General features: G+C 46.0%; 1 protein-coding gene across 1 annotated transcript; it reads left to right on the top strand.

The window, feature by feature from the left end:
- Nucleotides 1-587: 587 nt before the first annotated feature.
- On the top strand, nt 588-6,300 carry LOC136450114 (probable aldo-keto reductase 1). Its single transcript, XM_066450403.1, has 8 exons — nt 588-847; nt 1,254-1,828; nt 1,941-2,111; nt 2,227-2,433; nt 2,624-2,796; nt 2,892-2,988; nt 5,186-5,339; nt 5,855-6,300. Exons 2-8 carry the CDS (start codon nt 1,763-1,765, stop codon nt 6,028-6,030), a joined length of 1,044 nt encoding a protein of 347 aa, XP_066306500.1. The 5' UTR covers nt 588-847; nt 1,254-1,762; the 3' UTR covers nt 6,031-6,300.
- The last annotated feature ends 17,965 nt before the right edge of the window (nt 6,301-24,265 follow it).

The following is a 24,265-nucleotide window of genomic DNA, read 5'->3' as shown; positions in this document are numbered from 1 at the left end:
AGCTATATCTTTGCCTTAGCTATATCTCTTGAAGTTGCTAGCGTACGTGATCGATCGATCAAGCCGCGACCGCGACTGGATCAGTCTAGCTGGAGAGCCAATTAATTTGGTATGGCCAAGTGTATTTCTTGCTACGTGGAGAGCTTCCCGGCCAAGCGCTCGAAACGAACAGGAACTTTAATACGTCGACAGGGACATGATGGGGTGACGGGCTGATGGATGGATAGGATGATGTGCAGTCGAGTACAGCGACGACCCAACATTTTCAATACCGCGGTCTCCTCCGATCCGGGCGTTCGGCGACGCGACCACACTGGCGAGATCTACGGCGCCGAACTGTATGCCATGTCATTACCATGTCTGTGTTGAGCTTAAGAGCTCGACGTCAGCAACGATGGCGCCGAGACGTGTAAGCTAACGTCGAGCTAAGGATTCAGATTTTAAAATCTTATCTCCAGGGAAATATTTATGAAAAGTTTAAAAAAAACCTAAAAAATAAAAATTTCAGAGGCGATGGAGAGGTTATGACCACCGCTCCTCATACTGCTCTGTATGCACGCCTGTCGCCATGGGTCGTAGCAGACCAAATCCACACCAAAGAGTCACCAATCTAGCTCCGCCTGACCCGCTTGTTCCACCGCCGCCACACTCCACCCACGCCACCGAAGGGGATTTGTCGAAGAAGACCCGCATGCCGCCGCCGTCCACGCCGGGATCCCAGTAGATGTCCCAACGCCCGCAACACCGGATCCCACTTGATGTGCCCCGTCACCCGCGCCACGAAAACGTCCGCCCGCCTCCAGCAGGCGAACGCCGCCGAAGCAACGCTGCCAAAACGCCGGAGAAGGTAACCCGACCCACGCCGAGGAGGTGCTGTCTCTGGTACCACTGTCACCACCCGTTGCCCACGGCGAGATCCAACCGCGGACGTGAGCAAATCACAGAGGATAATCAGATGATCTCGATAATGAGGGAGCTCGACTGCCTTGGCCTCCTCTCTCTCTCTCTCTCTCTCTCTCTCTCTCTCTCTCTGAAGAATTGTTCTTTGCCTTCTCCCCTTGATGCTACCTGATGCTGGCAATCCAAAACAACAAAGCCCAAAGTCGCTGACAACCGGGCCCATGTATATTGTGTAGTATCGGGTGCAACGCCCGACCAGGCCGCCACCAAGCTCCATACGTCCTGACTTCCTGACTGAGTAAACAGGCACTCCAAAACACAGGTGCTCTGATGTTTCTTTCCATATTGCGCAGGCAGACCTCTCATTCGGCCAGCCACGTCGCTGTAACCTTGCTGCTGTCCAAAGTCTGGCCTGTAGGCTGTAGCAGAGGGAGGGCTTTGTAAGCAGAAAGAGGTGAATTGACCATTTGATCTAAATTTCCATGCAATCAGCAATCAGGTCCGGCTCTGTGGTTAGTGAGTCAAAATGGGCACCTTGTACTAGTGCCTTCAATCTCAAGTTTCGTCAAAAACATCTTCGTAGCCCTGACTTCTGATGCGGCGAAAAGTCCAGGGTAGTCGTTGTACACGCCGGGTCCAGCCCGGAAGAACTATATAGACATGATGGAACCAATACGTACATATGTAAAGATGACATCATGACAAGGCATCATCATCTTACTGATTATAAGGGAATTATTAGATCGCAAAATTCCCGTTAATCCTAAAACCCGAAAGTGTTGGTTAGAATCCCGGAAATAGGTGCGAGTTCGTTCGTTCTAGTACACCAAAGCAGTGCACCGTTGCCGCCGACGAAAGGCTAATGGAGGAGCAAGCAGCCATCCAGGTGGTGGTTCCCCGAGTCAAGCTCGGCGCCCAGGGATTAGAGGTGATCCGGCCGATCCACTTTTCTCTTCATCTATGCGTGCAGCTGATTATTTAGGAGTGGTTCGTTCCATGGTCGTCGTTTTATTTCTTCTGGGTTTTCTTGACAAACAAAGGTGTCCAAGCTGGGGTTGGGGTGCTTCGGCCTGACGGGCGCTTACGGATCGGCGGCGCTCGACGACGAGGCGGCTGGCGCAGTCATCGCGCACGCCTTCCGTCGCGGGGTCACCTTCTTCGACACCTCCGATATGTACGGGCCTCTCACCAACGAGATCCTGCTCGGGAAGGTCCGTATGCCTGTCTCTGTGCTCCTTTCTAGCTACCTTCTCTTTCTGTCCATCGGACGGAGTTGCTTGAGCCCGATCTGTCGACGTGACCTTGGCCGCATGGCTGTTGTTACAGGCGCTGAAGCAGCTGCCGCGGGAGCAGGTGCAGGTGGCCACCAAGTTCGGGCTGGCGCGGGACGACGCCAGCGGCGCCTGGACCGTGTGCGGCCGGCCCGAGTACGTGCGCGCCTGCTGCGAGGCCAGCCTCCGCCGCCTTGGCGTCGACTGCATCGACCTCTACTACCTGCACCGCGTCGACACCAGCATCCCCATCGAGGACACGGTCTCTCTGCTGCAGCTAGTGCAAACACTCGTCTCGTTACTTTTTCTCTCTTCCACATCGAAAGCTAGCTAGTTGATCTTCATCGATCCTGTGTTGTGAATTCCTCTGCTGTCATGGGTGCTCATCGGAGTTACTAATTTCCCGGCTTAATTAATTGTTATGTGCCAAATTCCAAATTCACGCGCGGCAGATTGGCGAGCTCAAGAAACTGGTGGAGGAGGGGAAGGTCAAGTACATCGGATTGTCAGAGGCGAGCCCAGACACCATTAGGCGTGCACATGCTGTGCACCCGATCACCGCGGTGCAGATGGAGTGGTCCCTCTGGTCTCGCGACATCGAGCCCGAGATTGTGCCGCTCTGCAGGTGAGCTCGGCTGGACCCTGACCAGCCGCATCAATCTATTCTTCATGATTAATTACTATCATGTAACTGAATGCATTGTGCTCTGTGGACGCCAGAGAATTGGGCATTGGAATTGTTCCTTACAGTCCGATTGGCAAAGGGTTTTTCGGCGGAAGAGGAGTCACAGAACAAGTGTCCGCTGCATCTAATCTGGTAAATACACTCTATCAATCTATGCTCCAGTGTGACTTAGATTTTTTTTTTAAAAAAAAACCCCCCGAAGAAGTCTAATTTTTTGGCCATCGAATTACTTCGTAGAATCTGATTTTGAACATCAAACTTCAAAACCGGATAGATTTGTCCATAGAACTATCAAAATCAGATAACTTTGGCCCTCAACCAGTTTTAAAGGTGGTTTTGCCTATATAATTTTTTTTTATAAAAATGATCAAATCATTAAAAATGCATAACTGGTTCATTTTTAAATAAAAAAATATGAAATCGGTATCACTTTTTTTTTTCTAAAAAAATCTATCTATCTATCGGTGTCCTATATAGAGTTTGTTGTATCTTATCTGTTCCTGATTCTAGTATTTTATTGTTTGTAGTCGTAACCGTTATTTATTTGATTTATTGTTTTGTGATTTACTTTATGTTGGTTGCATGACATTTAAGCTGCTACCTTATTTGAAACATACTGCCTAGTCAAGCAATTGAAATAAAGTTATGCACTAGCTAGACATGCGACACCCAAATACGATTTATGTCTTGGAGCATGCACGAGGCTGGCATCACCTTTGAGATCTTCCTTGTATTCAAAATTCATTGGGTCCTTTTGGTTGAGCTCCTGGTCTAATATAGAGCAAAACAATAATTTAAATAAATAATGGTCACAACTATGAGCGATAAAACACTAGTAGTAGGAACAGATAATTAAGATTTAAACAATTCTAAATAGACTAGCAATAGATAGATTATATTTTAGAAAAAAAAATTGGTACTGGTTATAATTTTTTAAATATTCATTCATATTTTTTGTAGTAATACATATACAGGCAAAACCACCTTTAACTTTTAAAACCTATACATGGCTAAATTTGTCCGAATTTGATAGTTGGACGGTAAAAGATATTTCATTTTGGAGTTTGATGGTTCGGTGATCAAAAAAAGACTTTTTCTTTGAAAAGATAAGTTTTAAAAGTTTGCATACAGCCCCATCTAGTTAAAATTATTTATCTTCACACACTCTATTATCTTTGTTTGTTTTGTAACACTTTGCCTATATACATACTCTACGTTCTCTATCCATTTGTGATGAATTTACTTTACATGTTTTACCATCAATATGCACTGGTTTTCACTCTTCGCATGTCAATGTGTCATCAAAATGCATTCCGTTCAAACATTATCTTAAGTTATGATAGCTCTTGTTATAACCGGATGTTTTGTGTGATACCATGATTTTATATTTTGACTATAAAATTTTGATCACATTAGTTGTTGCTACATTGTTTTGTCCACATGTCTTATTTCTATTATACGTTCTATTCAAAACTCTCCTTTTGTACTTTGTTAAAATATGAATTTTATGTCTTAAACTACACTATTAATTACTATGATTGGATAAAAGATCATTTAAGCTTGCACCGCACTACTCATTATCGTGACGTAGCTTGAATATGACTATATGAGGGGACAACGGTGCTAATGTTATATTTGATGTAATATTTTTTTCAAAAGATAGAGTACTAACATTTATACTTTTTAATATCGATATGTCATAATGTTTCGGTCAAATGTATAAATAAATCTATATAATTAACAACTTACATAAATTATTTTCATGAATATTCATATAATTTAAAATAATTTAAAATGAACTGTCAGTGCCATTGTTACATGATTTGACAATGGAACATGTGTGCTTATTGTAAGTTAGCTTATTACATGATAATAGTATGGTTGCTTTTAAACTTTTTTTTATAATAGTGTATGATTATAATTTAGATGTAGATAGAGTTGTATTTTAGTTTACTTTTAATAATGACAAAAGTGGGTAGTTTAGTTGAAAATATAAAGAGATTATTTAGATTATCTATCATAATGGCAGGTGGGTAATTTTTTATGGTAAATTTATGGGGTTTGTTTATGTTTCTCCTACCGGAAGAGGTGGGCCTTTTTTTAGAAAAAAAATATATTAGATCTAGTGATTATTAGTATCAATATTGATTAGAGTCCATCAAATTGAGGTCAGATCTTTCGAATTTTCATGGTAGTTTTTAGGGCTTATCTTTCTTTCTAGCGTTTCTCGTAAAAATTAACATGGAGACTTTGTTGGAGTGTCCAGTAGTAATAGTAAGATTTTTCCTTGAAACATCATTCCTTAAGCATTTTTACTTTGTTTTATCAGCGAAGGCACCCAAGGTTTTCAGCAGAAAATCTGGAGAAGAACAAGCAAATTTATCTGAAAATGGAAGAGCTGGCCAAGAAGCACCGGTGCAGCCCTGCTCAGCTAGCTCTAGCTTGGGTTCTGCATCAAGGGGACGATGTGGTTCCTATACCAGGTGTGGCTTTGTAATTCCAGTTTGATAACATTAATGCCATATCAGTACTTTATATTGCTACCTTCTCAATACTTCATACAATATATAATTATCAAAAAGTTTGTTGTCTATTCTTTTAGTGAAGACTGAAATCTAGCATTCTGAAGTCGTAAATAGGTGCAGGAAATAAGATAAATGATCTAAAAGGCATCCGTCTTTAGTAATAACTATATTTGGTTTGACTGAGGAACAGAAAGCACATTCAGATAACATAGAGAGCTCCCTTTCAAATGTGTATCTAAGTGGTATAAGGCCTTTTGCTAACTACTGAGTGATGTATGATTCATTTGCTAAGCTGCAAAATGTCAACATTGGTTCCAAACATGACATATGTGCCATCCTTGAACCCTTCTTGGTTTATTATTCACTTCCAAGTTCCAAGCAAATCATCAGTGGTCAAGCTTATGACCAGAGTGTTTGAATAGTTCCACTGCCAGCATTTAGTTTGACAGAGATATTCTCTAAATTTTACTCAGGAACAACCAAGATCAAGAATCTGGATGCCAACATTGACTCCTTGAAGGTGAAGTTAACGGATGATGATCTGAAAGAAATTAGCAGCGAGATACGCGAAGAAGATGTTGCTGGTGCGAGACAGAACACTTCTTTCGGCCCTACTAATTGGAACTATGCAGATACACCAAGGAAATAGAGTTGTTAAAATAATCATAATAAAATGTTGTAGCAACAGATGAGCTATTCTCCCTGAAGTTCTGCTAAATTATGGTATGGGGACAGTGTATCTTGAGAACACTCTGTTCCAGATAATGTACGACAATGCATGATGCCTCGTCTCATCAGGAAATATTAGTAATAGCTAGTTAATTTTCGTTTGATCAAACCCGAGATGGAATTCCCTTGATGATAGCCTTTATTTTCTGATTGGAATAGAGATCTGAATGAAAGTCGGTATCTTGCTTCATTCAAGTTGGCAAATCCTCCTCTTGATGGCAATCGAGGGGAGAGCTGGTGTTGAGAAAAGAAACCTATTAGTTGAAGGTACGGATTTCTGTATCTTTCTTGTCTGTCCCCTTCTTTCCCTTGATCTTTTCTGCCATCCCGACCAGTATGGCATATTTCCTTATCTTTTTAGATGGGATGGGCCAAAGATACAGGTTATAAGTGCTTGCTAGTATTTTAGATTCTATTTTGGACATCTGTCGGCTGTCGCGATACTGAAGAAGGCGGCAAGCCACAGTAGAGTTGGACCACGCTCTGAGAAGAGTTGGATAAAGGGACGTAGGCCGCTGGGCCTAGTGTGCGCGCCGGAGTGGTGATTCTTTCAGGGTAAAGCTGACAGGTGATGAGGATGTGGCTGGCGCTGTGAACGGGTCACCGGGTGAAAACGCTGAAACAAACAGCTCCATTGTTCTAGCAACAGCAATGTTTTGTGCTGTGCGACAGTTATGATAAATCATTTAGATAACATATGTTTAGCAATAATACAACAACAACAACAACAAACCTTTAAGTCTCAAACAAGTTAGGGATAGGCTAGAGAACCCAGTAGAAGCAATCAAGGTTCAGACACGTGAATAGTTATTTTTCAAGCACTCCTATCTGAGGCTAAGTCTTTGGGTATATTCCATTCTTTCAAGTCTCCTTTTATTGCATCTATCCAAGTCAACTTCGGTCTTCCTCTGCCTCTCTTCACGTTACTATCCTGGCTTAGGATTCCACTACGCACCGGGGCCTCTGGAGGTCTTCGTTGGACATGTCCAAACCATCTCAACCGATATTGAACAAGCTTTTCTTCAATTGATGCTATCCCCTAATCTATCACGTATATCATCGTTCCGAACTTGATCCTTCTTGTATGACCTATGTTTAGCAATACTATGTTCAAAATAATGGATGACGAAGAATAATACATAGAGTGAAGATTTGAGCGTATAGCTCATGGTTCTATGGTCACACCAAAGATTGAACCTATTGAATACATGTATGCTGACTCCTGACTCCAATCTCATTTGAAAGCTGAGACTGACAACAAAAGCAAGAGATTAAACAAAACATGATTCTCTGGTATTTTTGTTGTTCGCAAATGTGTTGCGGAGTTCATGAGTGCAACTGCTTTCAGAAAATTAGACTGATGAAGTATCTACATGTGCTCAGGGACTTATCTGCAACTCCGGGGGATTGGGTCAAACTTCCCATGATTTACTTCAATTTGAACTGGACTTAAACCTCAGAATCCAAACATGCACTAATATGGCACATGATCACAAAGAAAAATAAATCATATTTGGAAGGAGAAAAATACCCATCAACAGTCACCAAAGTTGGATATGATGAAACCCAGTTGTGTTTGCACATGACCATACAACAAAAATAAATCATACTATTTTGGAAGGAGAAAAAGAACCCATCACCAGTCAGCAAAGTTGAATACGATGAAACCCAGATGCATTCGCTGCAAGCTATTCTGCCGACATGAGGAGTCGTGCGGTTTACAAGGCTTACGGGTGATCCTATGGGTGATCCTAGGGCACACCGGAGCCCTGTAAACCGCACTGACTCTTCGCATCGATGAAGAGCTCATCCTTCAGAAGAATAGATCTCCAGAAGAATGCAAAGCAGAAGAATCATGGAGACCGGAGAGCATTGCAGGGGAAGCATGAAATACAAATGGGAGCACTACGGTGAGGAAGGCGTATGTGAGGAAGGTAAAAGCAGCAGTTCTGAAGACTGCTTTAGTTGTTGTAAGTTGGCCAGGCTAGGATTTCGAGATGATATAGTAAGCCAATTTGGTACAGTGGGGTCCTATTAAGATGTCATCTGGGGATGGTTGCAACCTAAACAGATTAGACTGATATGATTATCTTATTCATTATATAAGGTCGTTCCCAGTACAATGTGTTCACTCTCACAAAATTTGGTTTAAACAACTGCAGATGTAGTGTGCTGCAATGATGAAGTCTACTTGCCTATGCTAGACTGCCAGTAAACTATGGTTGCTTGTGGAAAACCCAGCAAACTTCTCAAGGATGGAACAGGAACATGAAGACTTCAAGAAAGGGTAGTACAATGCAGTTGATATTAGAATAAAGAGAGCTAAAGTAATGAATTGACAAAAATAAGAATATAAGAAGCTATGGTCCTGTTCAGCTTGTCTTATAATCCGTACTTTTCAGCCTATTTTTTCAGCTAGAACAGTAGTTTTTCTCTCACAACAAATCAGACAGAATGGTGTTTTGGCTTGTTTTTTCAGCAAAGCGAACTGGAGCCATGTGTCGGTTCGAAAAGTGACCAACAAGTAAATATTTATAGTTTTGTCGTATGTTGTGATCAGATGTGGCCTAACACTCAATGACACATAATTTATACTGGTTCAGGCAACAGTGCCCTACGTCCAGTTTCAGTCGGTCGAAGACTTTATTTCTGAGTCCAGGTGCTTGAAGTTTGCTGTGGGGTTACAAACGAGTAGGAATAAGAAGGGGGGTGTTAAAGGCTCGGTCAGGACTCTGAACCGAAGGGCTGAGAGTGACGAGGGCTCTAACATGCGCAAAGTATTAGAGCGTGTACTCTGTGTAGCTTTAGAGTTCTAGAGTTGTGGAGCTGTTCGGATGCTCAGATTGTCTAGAGCCAGCCAAAGAGAGAAGCGTCAGTCTCAATGACCGTCCCCTGTTGGGAGAGAGCGCATCCCCTTTTATAGGTGAAGGGGATGGCCTTACAAGTTTAGAGAGAAAGCGAGAAGAATGTATATGTGTGATTCCTAGTCTTGTTGCCCACGCTGTCGGGTACAAGACGGTCAGTCGACGCCCATACTACTGTTTATGTCACACGCATGTGGCAGGCTTTACCGTGTTTGCCTGGTATAGCAAATGTCGGCGCCCACAACACCGTTTGGGCTCTGACACGCCTAAAAGGTTGCATAGTACCCGTCTGGTATGGTCTGGTGGCACTGTCCAGTAGGTGTGCAGGGTATATCAGGGTACGGTCCTCGGTATTACGGTTGACTTAAGCGCCTTACCTTATCTGCTCCGCTTGATCCCCGGACCCTTACTGAGCGGGCGTCCTCGGTCGGTCGTTCCCGGTCGGCTCCGACCGGGTCGGTCGAAGAAGAGCTGCAAGCAGAGGTTCGGCGTATTCCTAGTCAGAAAAGGAGGTCGGAGTCGGACTATGTCCCCTCCTTAGCTAGGCCTTCCGGTCGGAGACCAGGTTGTTCTCCCGGACGGTCGTTAGATAACTGGGCCAGCCCAGGAGGCGCGCGTTGTTGCTACGCTATCTGCTGGGCTGAGTTTTTGCCAAGAAGCGGGCCCATTGGGGACCCCAGGTTTATGAACCCGACAAGAGCCCCCAAACCCTTTTGGGACTTCTGTGAAGTCATGAAGGGGTTGTTTACTCTCGTTTTATGAGCGCACCCGGTGGGTGTAAGATCATGGGTCGCCGTCGGGCGAGGCGGAGTGCCACCTTAGATGTTGAGGGTGGTCGAGGGGTCGGGCGAGACGGAGCGCTAGCCCAGGCGTCGGGCACGCCCGAAGGGTCGGGCGAGACGGAGCGCCAACCTAAAGTGTCGAGCGCCAACCCAAGCGTCGGGCGTAGCCGAGGGGTCGGGCGAGTCGGAGCGCCAACCCAAGCATCGGGCGCGGCCAAGGGGTCGGGCGAGATGGAGCGCCAACCCAGGCGTCGGTCGTGACCGAGGGGTCGAGCGAGACAGAGCGCCAACCCGGAGCGTCGGGCGTGGCTGAGGGGTAGGGCGAGATGGAGCGCCAACCCGAAGTGTCTGGTGCCAACCCAAGCGTCGAGCAGCGACCGAGGGGTCGGACGAGGCAAAGCGCCAAGCCGGAGCGTCAGGCGCAACCGAGGGGTCGGGCGAGATGGAGCGCCAACCCAAAGTGTCAGGGTGCCAACCCAAGCGTCGGGCGTGGCCGAGGGGTCGGGTGAGGCGGAGTGCCAACCCAGAGCGTCGAGCGCGGCTGAGGGGTCGGGTGAGATGGAGCGCCAACCTGAAGTGTCGGGTGCCAACCCAAGCGTCAGCGCGCGGGCCGACGGGGTTGGATGAGGCAGAGCACCAATCCAGAGCATCAGGCGCGGCCGAGGGGTCGGTCTAGTTTTGTGTGTTACCCCGTCTATAGTTTCTGCAACCGGAGGGGTTGAGCTAACGCCACTTGCCTCGATGGCTCGAGTGACACGCTCGGTGAGCTCACTAACGAGTATGTTCGAGTGGAATCCAGGTCTGTCGTTCGTAACAGGGTCGACATAGCCCTCATGTGGCATTCCACTGCTCCTTAACCCGCCTCCCGATAGATGCCCAAGCCGTTCTGGAGACTGACTCAGGTGGCCCGCTGGCCTCCCCTCGATGGAGATTTTGTAGGTATGGCTCAAGGTCAGGATCGAACAAGAAGGTCGAGATGACCCTGTCCGCTTAAGAGCGGATCAGGCGAGGGCCGCTGGGGCTCATCTACGTTTTCTCCCCTGGCTCTGTTTGACACAAGGTGGCCTCAAGCCATTCGTGGGCCGGCATTCGAACCCTGGTCGGTCGTCACTCAAATCGAATGAGGCGACTACCGCTTTGTGACACAAAGCGAAGCGTTGTGATGCAACAATTGCATTGCGATGCTTGAATGTATGGGATGAATGTATGCATGAGAATGAATGAATGAATGATCATGCACTAGAAAACAAAAAAAGGGTTTTAGTAAAGTTACCTCGATGGCTTGAGTGATGGGTTTGGGGAGCTCTCTATTGAATATGTCCGAATGGAATCCGAGCTCGTCGTTCGTGATGGAATCAGCATAGCCCACATGGGGCATCCCATTGCTCCTTACCTGTCTCTCGGCAGCCGCCCAAGTCGTCCGATCGGCTTAGGTGACCCGTTGACCTCTCCTCGATGGTAATCATGTTGGTGGGCCCCTCTAGACCCTTCCTAGGAAGGTGGAGGGGTGTTTGCATGCGGCTGCGCCTCGCTTTTCGTGCCCGAGTTGCGGTAGTGGTGGGACCTGCCCAGGCCACGTCCCATTAACCAGACGATGTCTCATCGGGCAGGGCGCGTCCCATCAGTTAGGGCATATCCCACCACACACCTCTCTGCCTTAAATAGGGGGAAGGGAGAGGGTTTTCCTCTCATTCTTTCACCTTTCTCAAACTGCTGCCTCTTCTCCTTCCTCCTTTTCGCCAAGCCCGTTCGTGCACCGTGATAGTTCTAGGAGAGAGAGGGTAAAGCGAGGGAGAGGAGAACTCACAGATTCGTTCATGAATCCAAGGCGTGATGTTGAACTAGAGGCTATCCAATGTGGATGAGGAGGTGCTGGCCGCCTTCGCTGAGAAGGGGCTACTCCCGTCGAAGGAGGTGGTGCATTGGAGGGCTCCTGTGCCGGGAGAAGTTGTTCCGCAACCCCGGGCTGATGAGGTCGTTTCCTTCCTCGTGTTCCATGAGCGTGGGCTTGGGTATCCCACGCACTGGTTCTTGCGCGGGCTCCTCAATGAGTGGGGCCTAGAGCTATAGCACCTCAACCCAACTGGGGTGCTGCACATCACCGGCTTTGTCACTATCTGCGAGGCCTTCCTCAGAATGGAGCCGCACATGGACCTCTTCCGGTGGATCTTCAGTGGGTGAGCCCTATCCGAGGGGAAGCCGCCTAGAATCACACCGGTTGGGGGGTTCGCTTTGCAGAAGAAGCCAAAGTCATCGACCCCCTACCCTGCGTACTCCCCCTATGACTCCAATCAGGGGTGGCACGATGAGTGGTTCTACATCAGGAACCCAGTGGAGGCGCCATTCCCGTCATTCACCGGAAGAAGGCCGGAGAGGAGGGAAAGCTGGTCGTGGGGTCCAGCCGATCGACAAAACAAGTTGGAGGTCATCGAGCCGGAGCTTCAGAAGCTTGTGCAGCATGGCCTTGATGGGTTGCAGGTCTTCCATACCTTCTTCCACTGTCGGGTCGCCCCGTTGGCGGAGAGAAGGCAGCCGATGTGGGAGTACCTTGGCCCGATGGATCCCAACCGAGCGTCACTGGAGGAGTTGCCGAAAGATGAAGTCTGGAGTCAACTTGATCGGGTGCTGCAGTTGAGGGACAAAGACTCCCTTGAAGGGACGCCTAGACCTCTACACGCCGCGAAGCTGTCCAATTTGGTATGCCCCCCTTCTTTTCCCGTGACCTTTTCCTTCTTGCTCTTCTTTATTTTAATTGATTTTGAGTTGCTCGTTTCATAGGGACTCGCGGGTTACAAATCCTGGCCGCACCTTCCGAGGGGGCCAGAGGCGCAGCTCAGCAAGCTGCCTAGAAGGAGGCGGCGCTTGCCAAGAAGAAGAAGAAAGCTAAGAAGGCCTAGAGGAGGTTCGCAAAGGAGAAGGAGATCAGCTGGTAGGTCTAGGGGGGGCGAGAGCTGGAGCGACGTGGAGGTGGAGCTCGAGTCGGAGGAGTCCATGAAGATGGGTGGCAACGCAAGTGCCTCTGAGGACGAAGGAGACAAGGGCGCTGTCGTGACTTTGGTGGAGCATCGTGAGCCTACGACCGCATTCGTCCACAGCGGACGTGATATGGAGACGCGCAGCGATGTTCCTAAGTCAAGGAAGCACGCCGCGAGCGAAGACACCATCGTCGAACAAGAGGCGAAGTGGGCGCGGGCGCCGTGCCCTTCAGAGGCGTCGCTAGCTCTGCACCCCCCTGCTCCGAGTGTGGTGGAGCATGCCGATTGGTCGGGGGGACGTGATCGTTCCCCTACATCTTCGGGGTCGGCGCGTGTGAGCAACCCACAACGGGGAGATGCCCCGCTAGTTGCTCCGGTGGGTTCGCCATGAGATGGCATCTTCCTCGGTCGATACGAGGGGCACGGGTCGCGACCCATGAGCGGTCCTCGTCTGATCGGCTCATCGTCAGCTGGTCGGGGCTTCAGGGCTCTGTTGCTTTCGTCTAGGTAAGCATTCACGCTCCCTCCTATTCTCATAGTAGAGTTTTTTAGTGTGACTAACCCACGCTCATTTGACAGCAACCAGGGGCTAGCGGGACTAGGAGTCTCCCCCCTCCCATGCGAGAAGAGTGGAGACCCAGCCTGCAGCGGGTCATGATGAGTGGCGGAGGAAGCAGGCTGGTGGCGGCGTTGTCGCAGAACCGACCAATTTATAAGAATACAAGTATAATGGCAATCCGCAAGCGGTCGCACTGTCATACTTGAACCCATATAAACCCGGTAGTCCGTCGAGTACCACGACGAGTCTCGATAAACGATTTACAACAACCAAGATCGTACAGGATTCAACATACATGCCACATATTACATAAAGTTCATAGATACTTTTCATTATCAGAGTACGAATAAAAGTTATTACAAACCGAGTTTGATAAATAAAGCGGAAGCAAATAAGTTCGAAGATAAAGTTTCCAACATAGTTTTGATACAGCACCAGACCAGATCACGATCCACAAAAGCAAAGATAGGAATTACTAAAGAAGCCTGCCCAAGGCTTACTCCTCATCCACAGCGGGATAGAAGCAACTCTTGCAATAACCATGATACACAGTGCCATCTGCAACAATGGGAAAATAAACCCTGAGTACGAGAAGGTACTCAGCTAGACTTACCCGTCATGAACCAGAAATAAAATGACTCCAAGGATCATGCAAGGCTGTATAAGTGGACGTAACTTGACAACATTTTGCGTAAAAGGCAATTACCCATTGAAAAATTATGATTCCTTTATCAAGTTAATTATAACTATCCATTTCTAGATTAGCAACTATCCTGTGCCAAACATGTGGTATATCATTTAGAAGCATACAATAGTAACCATAGCAGGTATTGTAATTCCATATTCATCTGAACCACCATGTTTCATAATATAGCTGCTACGATGTTGGGACTAGCCAAGTTTCTCACTATCCGGGAGAGACGGCGATTCGAATCGATTTCAACCAGCTGGGAATTTATTCCTAACACAAACCCAGATCTACCAGCCACGATAGTCTTAGGTCACCTTTGGTACAACTCCGGTACACATTTCGCGGGTTCGTACTGCGCCACACAATCTGGAACACCAGATGCCAGGATGCTCAGGCCAAACCTGCCCTTGGGCTCAGTCTGATCGTTCCCCGGAAGGAGCGCACAACAGAACGATTCCCGGCCTGAGTTGAATTACTCGGCTTCGCGGTCGGAACGAGTTATCCGGCCAGCTAAGTGAGAGGCATGCGTTCAATCTTGTCAGAAGCACCAACAATGGTACGATCCTTAATCGACACAGACGGGGATAAGTCCACACCCAAGACCTCCATGCCTTGTTGCTTCCCTATCGACCTCCCGTCCGGTCTCAATTTACTTTTATCTCATGGTTCTGTTCCACGATAGCAGATATAGCCAACCGTGCTCTGGTATCCACCTATATCTCACAGGTGACAGGACATCACCTGGCTTCTACCGGTCTAAGCATGGCTAAGCATATATATTCGATCCTGGACCCATACCGGTTAAAGGGATAATATCTGGACAAGGATTGTACATGCATCAAGTGGTTTCATTCAACTCTTATAACCTAATGCATCAATCATAAGTACATAAGTAAACATTTGTAAATTACTGGGAGACTTATAATGCTCCGGGGCTTGCCTCGCAGAAAGGAAGTAGGACGGTGGTCAGGGCACTCCGGAAGCTCTTCAGGGTTCTGCTCCACGCCTTCGGGAGTTGCGGCTTGCGGTTCCTCCTGCGGGTTCCCTTCCTCTGCTTCTTCGAATTCCAGCAACGTGATCTCTTCCTCCGATCCTAGATGCATGAGTATGGTATGAGTATCACGAATGCATATATGTTAACAAGTGCATCACGTTGTTTGAGTAGGTGCATATCTCTTCTCGATCACTACTTAACTACTTTTGCAATGCATCGACTATGCCATACAGTAGCTACTTGTTTCACTCATAACTGGAGTTTTACAAATCCAAAAACAGTGATCCTAGACTTTCTGGAAAGCTTATCAAATTTTCTACAACTTTGTTATTAACCATTTTTACAGTACACATCAGTTTCAACATGCAATTCCTCACACTCTAGAATCAGTCTGGAAATGATTTAACATGCAATATAAAGTAATAACACCTCTACTTCATGTAATCATTCAAACTTTGACAACCTAGAACCTACCAACAGTTTAAGCATACCAAATATAGTTAAGATAATATAATGGTGAAGCCCAAACTATTTATTAAATTGCCTTTATTATTTTATTTAGATATCTAGGTTAAATAATAAATATATATCAGATGTGCTTATTAAATTCTCAAAAATTTACAGAGCCTTACTAATGCTATCAAAGGACTACTATAAAAATTTCATGTCATTTTACTAAGTAGAACATCTTATACAAAAATGATAAGGAAGCAAGGCTTGAAATAGCATAAATGGAAAATCCTATTGCAAAGTGTCAAGCAACAGATTTCTTATTTTTCCTAACATCCATATGGTACTAGTATCACCTCCAACAAATTTCATGAATTTTGGACTCATAATTAATTTATAAAAATTCATGCAAGGATTAACTATTTATAAAAGAAAAATCTATAACTATAGATCTACACATGCACTGGTCTTCAAATTTTTATCCAAGCTCATATATGACAAGAATAGCCTGCCACAAAAATTTCATAATTTTTGGAGCACTGGAACTCTAGATATAAAATAAACAAATTTGAATGCATTCAAAAGCACATTTCAAATCCTTATTTAAATCTCCAGAAATTTCTACTGTTGAACCCAAGAACATATTTTTCTTAAATCCTACCCTTCCTAAGCAACACAATAATATTTATTTCAAAATTTTAGGAGCTACCAAACAGAAGATACAAAATTCGCAAAACAAATCAAAAACTGGAACATTTGAACTAGCCTACAACACTGCTGTCGCTGACCGGTGGGACCCGCTGGTCAGGGGACCCCACATGTCATCGACACCGAAGCAGAGTGGCGGCGCTGTACGCTGCGGGCGCGACCAGAGCTCGCCGACGGCGAACCTGTCGGCGGTGACATCATCACACGATGATCTACTCGACTTTGCGCATCGATTGAGCTACGTAGGTGGCCTTCTCGTCGGAGCTAGCGGCTACGGCGGCGGCCATGGCGGGGTGGAGGTGCGGGTCGACGGTGAAACACCGGTGTGGGCTACGGTGGCTCGAACAGACGCTGTGCTGAGCATCACCGAGCTACGGCGGAGCTACCTAGTGCCCTAACGCGGCCTGGGATGGACGGTGGTGACGTGGCCACGGAGACGGAGCTCACGGCGGAACTCCGGCGAGCTTAAACGCGCGGCGATGGCTTACCAAGCTTGGTCAGCGAGCACGGAAGGGAGCAGTGGGTCGCTGAGAAGACGGTGAAGCTTTGGTGGTGGTGCTGGAGTGGCTAGGCGCGGGCTGCGTGTGGCTATGGCGACGGCGGAGCTGCGGGCGCTCGGCGGCTGCTGCAGCGGGGAAGAAAGGACGCCAGAAGGGAAATGGGAGCGCGGGGCGACTCGGGCGGACGCTGGCGGTGATGAAGGCGCGCCCAGGCGCGGCGTGGCCTGCGCGGACAGAGCGCTGGCGATGCGCGGCTGTCGCCGGGGACACGCGGCGTGCGAAGCCTGAAACCGGTCGGCCATTCAACGTCGCGATTCAGTTCGTCAGTCGCGCGATGGCCGAGCCTGACAGCGCGTTTTCAAATTGATTTACCGGCTAAACGGTGGCTCCTTCGTGCAAACGTACTGAATAGAATTTGTAGACCTACGTACCATCTCCAACTCTTGTTAAGGCAGCATACTCTAATTCGCAACCTAAACCGAGTAAAATCATGCTCAAAGTCGGCTTGTCAGGCTGACAGTGTTCACGACTTAGCAAAAATTTGCTAAGTGTAGAAATTGTGATTTCTCTGATTTTTGAAACTCAAATTCACACATGTTAGGAGCAGAATCAGTCAAAGACCCAAAAATCAAAGTTGTTCCTTATGTCAAACACTACAACTTTGCTTTAGTGAACTCCTCCATGCAAGGTCTCTAACACCTAGTTCAACTTTAGTCAAACCTGTCACTTTGAAATCATGATACCTACACAACCCATGGCTAAATGACCAAACTAGCCTTAGCACTAAATACCAAAGTTGTTCCTAATGATATCCTAAGCATGTTTAAACAATTTGCAAGGTCATTTAAGCATTTCATGTAGTAGTCACTCATAGAGCTATTGAAAGTAATCACATGAAATATCACTTAAGTGCTTGATCATGAAATGTGGCCTTCATGAACAAGGTTCCTTTTGTTAACCTAAGTATAGCTAAGGTGTTTTAGTGACCAACATTACCCACTTGCATCCATTTGCACATGATCATATGCATATGTTCTAAGAAACACGAGATAACAAGCAATGTTTCATATGTTTCGGTCAAATGTTTCAATTGTAAATGATGGTTTATGAATGCTTGATGCTCATGCTCATGTTATGCAAGTCAAGTTATGCAAGGCTAACACCCGAGGTGTTACAGCCCCTCCCCCTTATAAAAATCTCGTCCCAAGATTTGCAAGACCTACCATTCTTGGAAAAAGGCGGGATAAACTTCTTGCAGATAATCTTCTCTTTCCCATGTAGCATCTTGTTCACTGTGATTGTTCCACACCACCTTATAAAACTTAATAATCTTAGTCCTTGTTACTCTCTCCATCTCTTCTAATACTCGAATTGGCTTTTCTTCATAGGTCAAATCCGATTGAAGCGGCATGTTGGTGGGTGCAATAGCTTCTTTCGGTACTCGAAGACATTTCTTTAGCTGAGAAACATGGAACACATCAAAGATTGCACTCATCTCTGGTGGTAGTTGTAGCTTATATGCAACATTTCCTTTTCGTTCCAAAATTTTGTTTGGCCCTACATATCTTGATGAAAGCTTCTTTTTCATCCCAAATCTCTTCACACCTTTCATGGGTGATACTCTCAAGTACACATAGTCACCTACTTCAAAAGTTAGTGGTCTTCTTCTTCTATCGGCATAACTCTTCTGTCTTGATTGAGCTGCCTTCATGTGTTGTTGGATGATACATACTTGTTCTTCGGCTTCATTGACAAAATCAATACCAAAATATCTCCTCTCACCGGGCTCAATCCAATTCAATGGAGTTCTGCACTTTCTGCCATACAAGGCTTCAAATGGAGCCATTTTGATACTCGCTTGATAACTGTTGTTATAGGAGAATTCAGCTAAAGGTAACCATTTCTCCCATGAACCTTTTGAAGATATAACACAAGCCCTAAGTAAATCTTCCAGGATTTGGTTCACTCGCTCCGTCTGCCCTGAAGTTTGCGGATGATAAGCTGAACTTCTGATTAGCTTGGTTCCCAAAGCTTGGTGTAAGTGCTCCCAGAAACGAGCTATGAACTATGGTCCTCTATCTGAGATTATGGTCCTGGGTACTCCATGCAATTTCACGATCTGGGCAACATATATTTCAGCGTATTTCCCAACTATATACCGCGTGTTCACGGGTATAAAGTGCGTTGACTTGGTGAGACGATCAACAATGACCCAGATTGAATCGTGACCTTGTGGTGTTGTTGGAAGGCCTGTGATAAAGTCCATACTGATCTCCTCCCATTTCCACCCTGGAATAGGCAGTGGCTGAAGTAATCCAGCGGTTTTCATATGGACGGCTTTCACTCTACTGCAGTTATCACACCTAGCAACATAGGCTGCGATCTCTTTCTTCATCTTAGTCCACCAAAAACGGGTTTTCAAATCTTGATACATTTTACTACTACCCGGGTGGATAGACAATTTGGACGAGTGAGCTTCTTCTAAAATTTGATTCCTTAGCTCACGGTCTTTTGGCACCACTAGTCGGTCCTCAAACCATAATACACCTCTTTCGTCCAACCTAAAATGTTTTGTTTCTTGCTCTTGCATTTTTCTCTTGATGTGACTTATTCCTACATCAGTCTGCTGTAGCTCTATGATTCTGCCCTCAAGCGAACAACTGATTGTAATATTGTGTAGCACAGCAGGATGTAGCAAGTTGAATCCATCTTCCAATAGTGCTTCCACAATGTTGAAATGGGACTTTCGACTAAGTGCATCGGCTACTACATTAGCTTTACCTGGATGGTAATGCACTTCCAAATTATAGTCCTTAATCAATTCCAACCATCTACGTTGTCTCATGTTCAGTTCTGGCTGGGTAAAGATATACTTGAGGCTTTTGTGGTCAGTATAGATATGACATACATTGCCCAACAAGTAATGTCTCCATATCTTCAATGCATGGACAACGGCTGCAAGTTCCAAATCATGTGTAGGGTAGTTGACTTCATGTTTTCTCAGTTGCCGAGAGGCATATGCAATTACTCTCCCTTCTTGCATAAGTACACATCCCAAACCTATTCCTGATGCATCACAAAATACATCAAAAGGCTTTTCAATGTCTGGTTGTGCTAGCACTGGCGCTGTAGTCAACAAAGTTCTGAGGGTGTGAAAAGCTGTTTCACATTCTGGTGTCCACTTGTACTTCTCATCTTTCTGAAGTAGTCTGGTCATAGGCTTAGCTATCTTTGAGAAGTCTGGAATAAACCGACGATAGTATCCTGCTAACCCTAGAAAACTCTGAACTTCATGCACCGAAGTTGGGGCTTTCCAATCCATGACCTCTTGTACTTTTGATGGGTCTACTGAGATTCCATCTCTTGATAAAATGTGACCTAAGAAAGGTACTTTGCTCATCCAAAATTCACATTTGCTAAACTTGGCATATAGCTTATGCTCCCTCAATCTAGATAGGACAATCCTCAAATGCTCTTCATGATCTGACTCAGTTTCTGAATAAATCAATATGTCATCGATAAATACGACCACGAACTTATCAAGTTCAGGCATGAATACCGAGTTCATTAGGTACATGAAATAGGCTGGAGCATTTGTTAGTCCGAAAGACATAACCAAATACTCGTATAAGCCGTACCTAGTAGAGAAAGCAGTTTTGGGTATATCCTCCGGTCTGATCTTTATCTAATGGTAACCTGATCTCAAGTCAATTTTGGAGAATACCTTTGCCTTCGCTAGCTGATCGAACAAGATGTCGATGCGGGGTAACGGATATTTGTTCTTGATGGTCACAGCATTGAGTGGTCTGTAATCTACACACATCCTCAGTGACTTATCCTTCTTTTTCACAAACAGTGCTGGACATCCCCACGGAGATGAGCTAGGTTGGATAAGACCTTTGTCCAATAGATCTTGTAATTGAACCTTAAGTTCTGCTAACTCATTGGGTGGCATTCTATATGGCCTTCTGGATATGGGTGTGGTACCTGGCACTAATTCGATCTTAAATTCCACGTCCCTATCCGGTGGTAGACTTGGTAATTCCTCTGGAAATACATCCGGAAACTCACAAACCACTGGAATATCACATATGGTGGTGGCTTGGATAGCACAGGCTAAATGTTGGGGTTCGAAATCGCGGGAGAGTGGAACTAGAAAAGCCTTCCCTCCCGTGGGTTCTCTCAACATGATAGTACGGGTGCTAGTGTCAATAAGAGCACCATGATACTTCATCCAATTCATGCCTAAGATTACACTTATCAACAACCCCGGCAATATTATCAAATCTGTTGTGTACTCCCTCCCTTGTATCAAGATGAGTACATTTTGACTATCTTTTTGGTAGTAACAGTTCCCCCTGCTGAACTTATGTTAAAACCCCCTTTACTTACTTCAATTATTTCTTGATCATGTCTAGATGCAAATGCTTGACTCATAAATGAATGAGAAGCTCCCGAATCAAATAAAACAACAGCGGGATGCTTGTTGACGAGAAACATACCAGCCGTGACAACTTCTCCGGCGGGCACTTCCTCCACAGCGGTATAATGTACCTATCCCTGACGTGCCCTGGCATTCACCTGCCTCTGATTGTTCTGATTTGGGTTGCCATTCCTCTTGGGGTGGGGGCACTCCTTGGACCAATGACCCAGTTGGTTGCAGTTGAAACATGGTTGATTACTTCTGAATCCTATGGAGCTGTCCTGATTGCCATTGCCTTTTGGTAAGGCAATAGTGAACGCCTTATGAAAGGGTTTCTGTGGCCTATTATTCTGAGCTTTTGGTGGTGGAGGCCTGAACTTGGGTGCAGGTGGACGGAATTGTGGCCTAGCTGCGATAGGCGCTTTTGACTGGAAAGACCCGGATGCACCGGCCTCATAGGCCCTCTTGCGACCTTTAGCAACTGCATGCATGTTGTTGTGGTTTTCTTGGGTCAAGGCATCGCTAATAAACTCATTGTACATGGCACATCGAGAATTTGCCATCGTCTTCATTAATTTGGTACCCAGACCTCGCTTGAAACTCTCAATCTTTTTCTCTTCAGTATCCACAAAACTTGGAGCATATCTTGACAAGTTGTTGAATGCGTGCATATATTCTGTGAGTGACTTGGTTCCCTGAGTGAGCCTCATAAATTCTGCTGCTTTCATGCGCATCAGGCCCGGGGGAATATGGTGTCCCCTAAAAGCCAGCTTGAATTGATCCCAGGTCACTCTCGCATTAGCAGGCAGAGACGACAGAAAGTGCGTCCACCAGATTCCTGCTGGTCCTTGTAATTGGTGAGAAGCATATTCTGCTTTTAGGTGCTCTGTGACCCTTAGCAGACGAAATTTCTGCTCGATGGTATTCAGCCACTCATCGGCCTGCAGTGGTTCCTCAGCCACCTTGAAGATGGGCGGCTTCGTGTCCAGAAACTCCTTGAATGAACTGTGCTGATTTGGCTCGGCCCCTGGTTGCTGTGGGTGGCCACGAGCAGTGTTTTGCGCGATAAGGCGCAAGGCTTCTTCCATTGTCCTCTGGCTACCCAGGAACTGGGCAAAGAACTCCTGAGCAGACGGTGGGGGTGGGGGTGGCAAGTCATCATGGTTGCCATCCTGGCTGCTACTAGCTCCTGCACGGGTGCGCGTCATCTGCGAAGTTGCAACAATAAGTGATTATTGGTTGATGCCAAGAGATTGCAGATGAATTAGGTACTCATGCCAAACTGAAATTACTGGAGAAAATTCTCAAAATCACAATAAAAACAGAGGCATAATAATTCTTTCTCGCAACATGACATCACCAATTTGACCACTTATCGTGCTCATAACGCATGCAATTTTAAAGCGTGATTACCGACAAAGAACTGGAATTGCATTGACGTTCGTCCACACATGCGATTAACATTACATGATAGTCTGGTTACTAATGCCAACTTCAAACTACATGTCCATTACATAAATAGAGGTGATACATTAGTCTTTCCACTAAAGGCGAAGCGATCTAATCCTCATCATGATCACTATCGAGGTCAGACGCAGAATCATTTCCTTCCTCAGGTTTGACTTCCTCTTCAGGTGCCACTTCTTCTTCACCTTCCTCGTATCCTTCTAGATCCATTTCTGCGGCTCCAGGTGGGACATAAGGGTGGAGCTGATTGTGCAGTAGATGAACCTCTTCATGCAGATTATCGTTGTATTCTTCAGCATTGGCCAGCTGCTGTCCCAGCTCAAACTGTCGAGCCCTCAGGACATCTTCTCGGGACCAAGCTACATTTCGCTGGTGAGTTAACCGAGTCATCTCTTCAGTGAGCCTCTCAATCTCGGCGTCGTGCTCCCTCTGAAGCTGACGTCGATCCTCATGGGCATGACCAAGTGCACCAGACACACGTCTGAGGCTACCCTCAACTCCATCTAACACTCTCATCATTGCGAACATGGCGCTCATTGCAGGGTTATCACTGTTCTACCCTTCCGCTGCACCAATCTCCAAAGATCTTCCTCTTGCCTGCTGCCATGAGTCAGTGGAGGGATTTCCTCTTGGAAAGACTCCAACCAAAGCGGCTGCCAGCTCTTGAGGAAAATGATCCATGATATCCCTCAAGATCCCAAAGGCTGCCCTGCCAGCTGCTTCTTCAGCAGTCCTACCAGTTGACTCATAACACCAGCCTGTCCACTCAGAATCGTCACCTCGGGGACGAACAACGGCCTCCACAGTAACTAAGAGACCTTCTCCCAACCGCTCATTCGCCCAGAAGTAGCGGGGTTCCATTCCATTAGGATAACCTACATAGCTGAGCACTCTCCACAAAAGTGTAGGCATCCCAAACTCTCCAAGGAACGTGTGACGTTGACGGGTACGTGGAGCAAGCTGACGGCTAGGAGCTCTGCCTCCGGTGGACTTGCGAGTAGTCTGCTTGGTGCGTGCCATCTGCACCATTAACATGTACCCTTGGTGAGACAATGCCATAATGGATAAGAGTTACATAACCGAGTAAGAATCTTTATAAGGGGAGGAACACATGTAATTATATGAATGGTAATTTAACATGATGCATGCTCGTGCCGTACGTCCTTACAAACTTAGGAAAAATTTGTTTCTAACGGTGGACACGGTGGCATACATACGTTCTCTCATAAATAGCGTAACTAGTCGAGCTACACGTTTCGTTATTAGTGTACCTGCATAAAATTTCATTTCAGCCCTAAACCCATAATGAAATATGCAGAATGTAATTGTAAATACTTCCATATATGTATACCCATACATATACTTCCGTATCAATCTACCCGATAAGAATTTAACCCACAATTAAATACGTACCATATACACATGCAAGCATGTATACATAGCCGTACCAAAGCTAACTCTTCCCGACCGCACGCTCACATCTTGCGGTCATACACTCATCTTACCTTGGCGTAGAGGCATTTGATCCATACATTACCACTCAAGTGAATGGCATCCATACTATAGCACGCCGTACGGACGACGAAGTAAAAACCCCCAGGTTAGTACTTAAATAGCCACCTAATAGTCCTTAATTTGGGCATAAGGAAAGTGATCATTGGCACACTTTAAATTTCAAATACCTATTAAATAACTATTAGTTGCTAGAGAAGGGTTTTTGGAAAACAAAAACTTTTGTTTTT

This window comes from Miscanthus floridulus, chromosome 5, assembly GCF_019320115.1.
Source record: "Miscanthus floridulus cultivar M001 chromosome 5, ASM1932011v1, whole genome shotgun sequence".
Lineage (NCBI taxonomy): Eukaryota > Viridiplantae > Streptophyta > Magnoliopsida > Poales > Poaceae > Miscanthus > Miscanthus floridulus.
The sequence above is the reverse complement of the archived record's forward strand: the minus strand, read 5'-3'. Positions and strand labels throughout refer to the sequence as shown.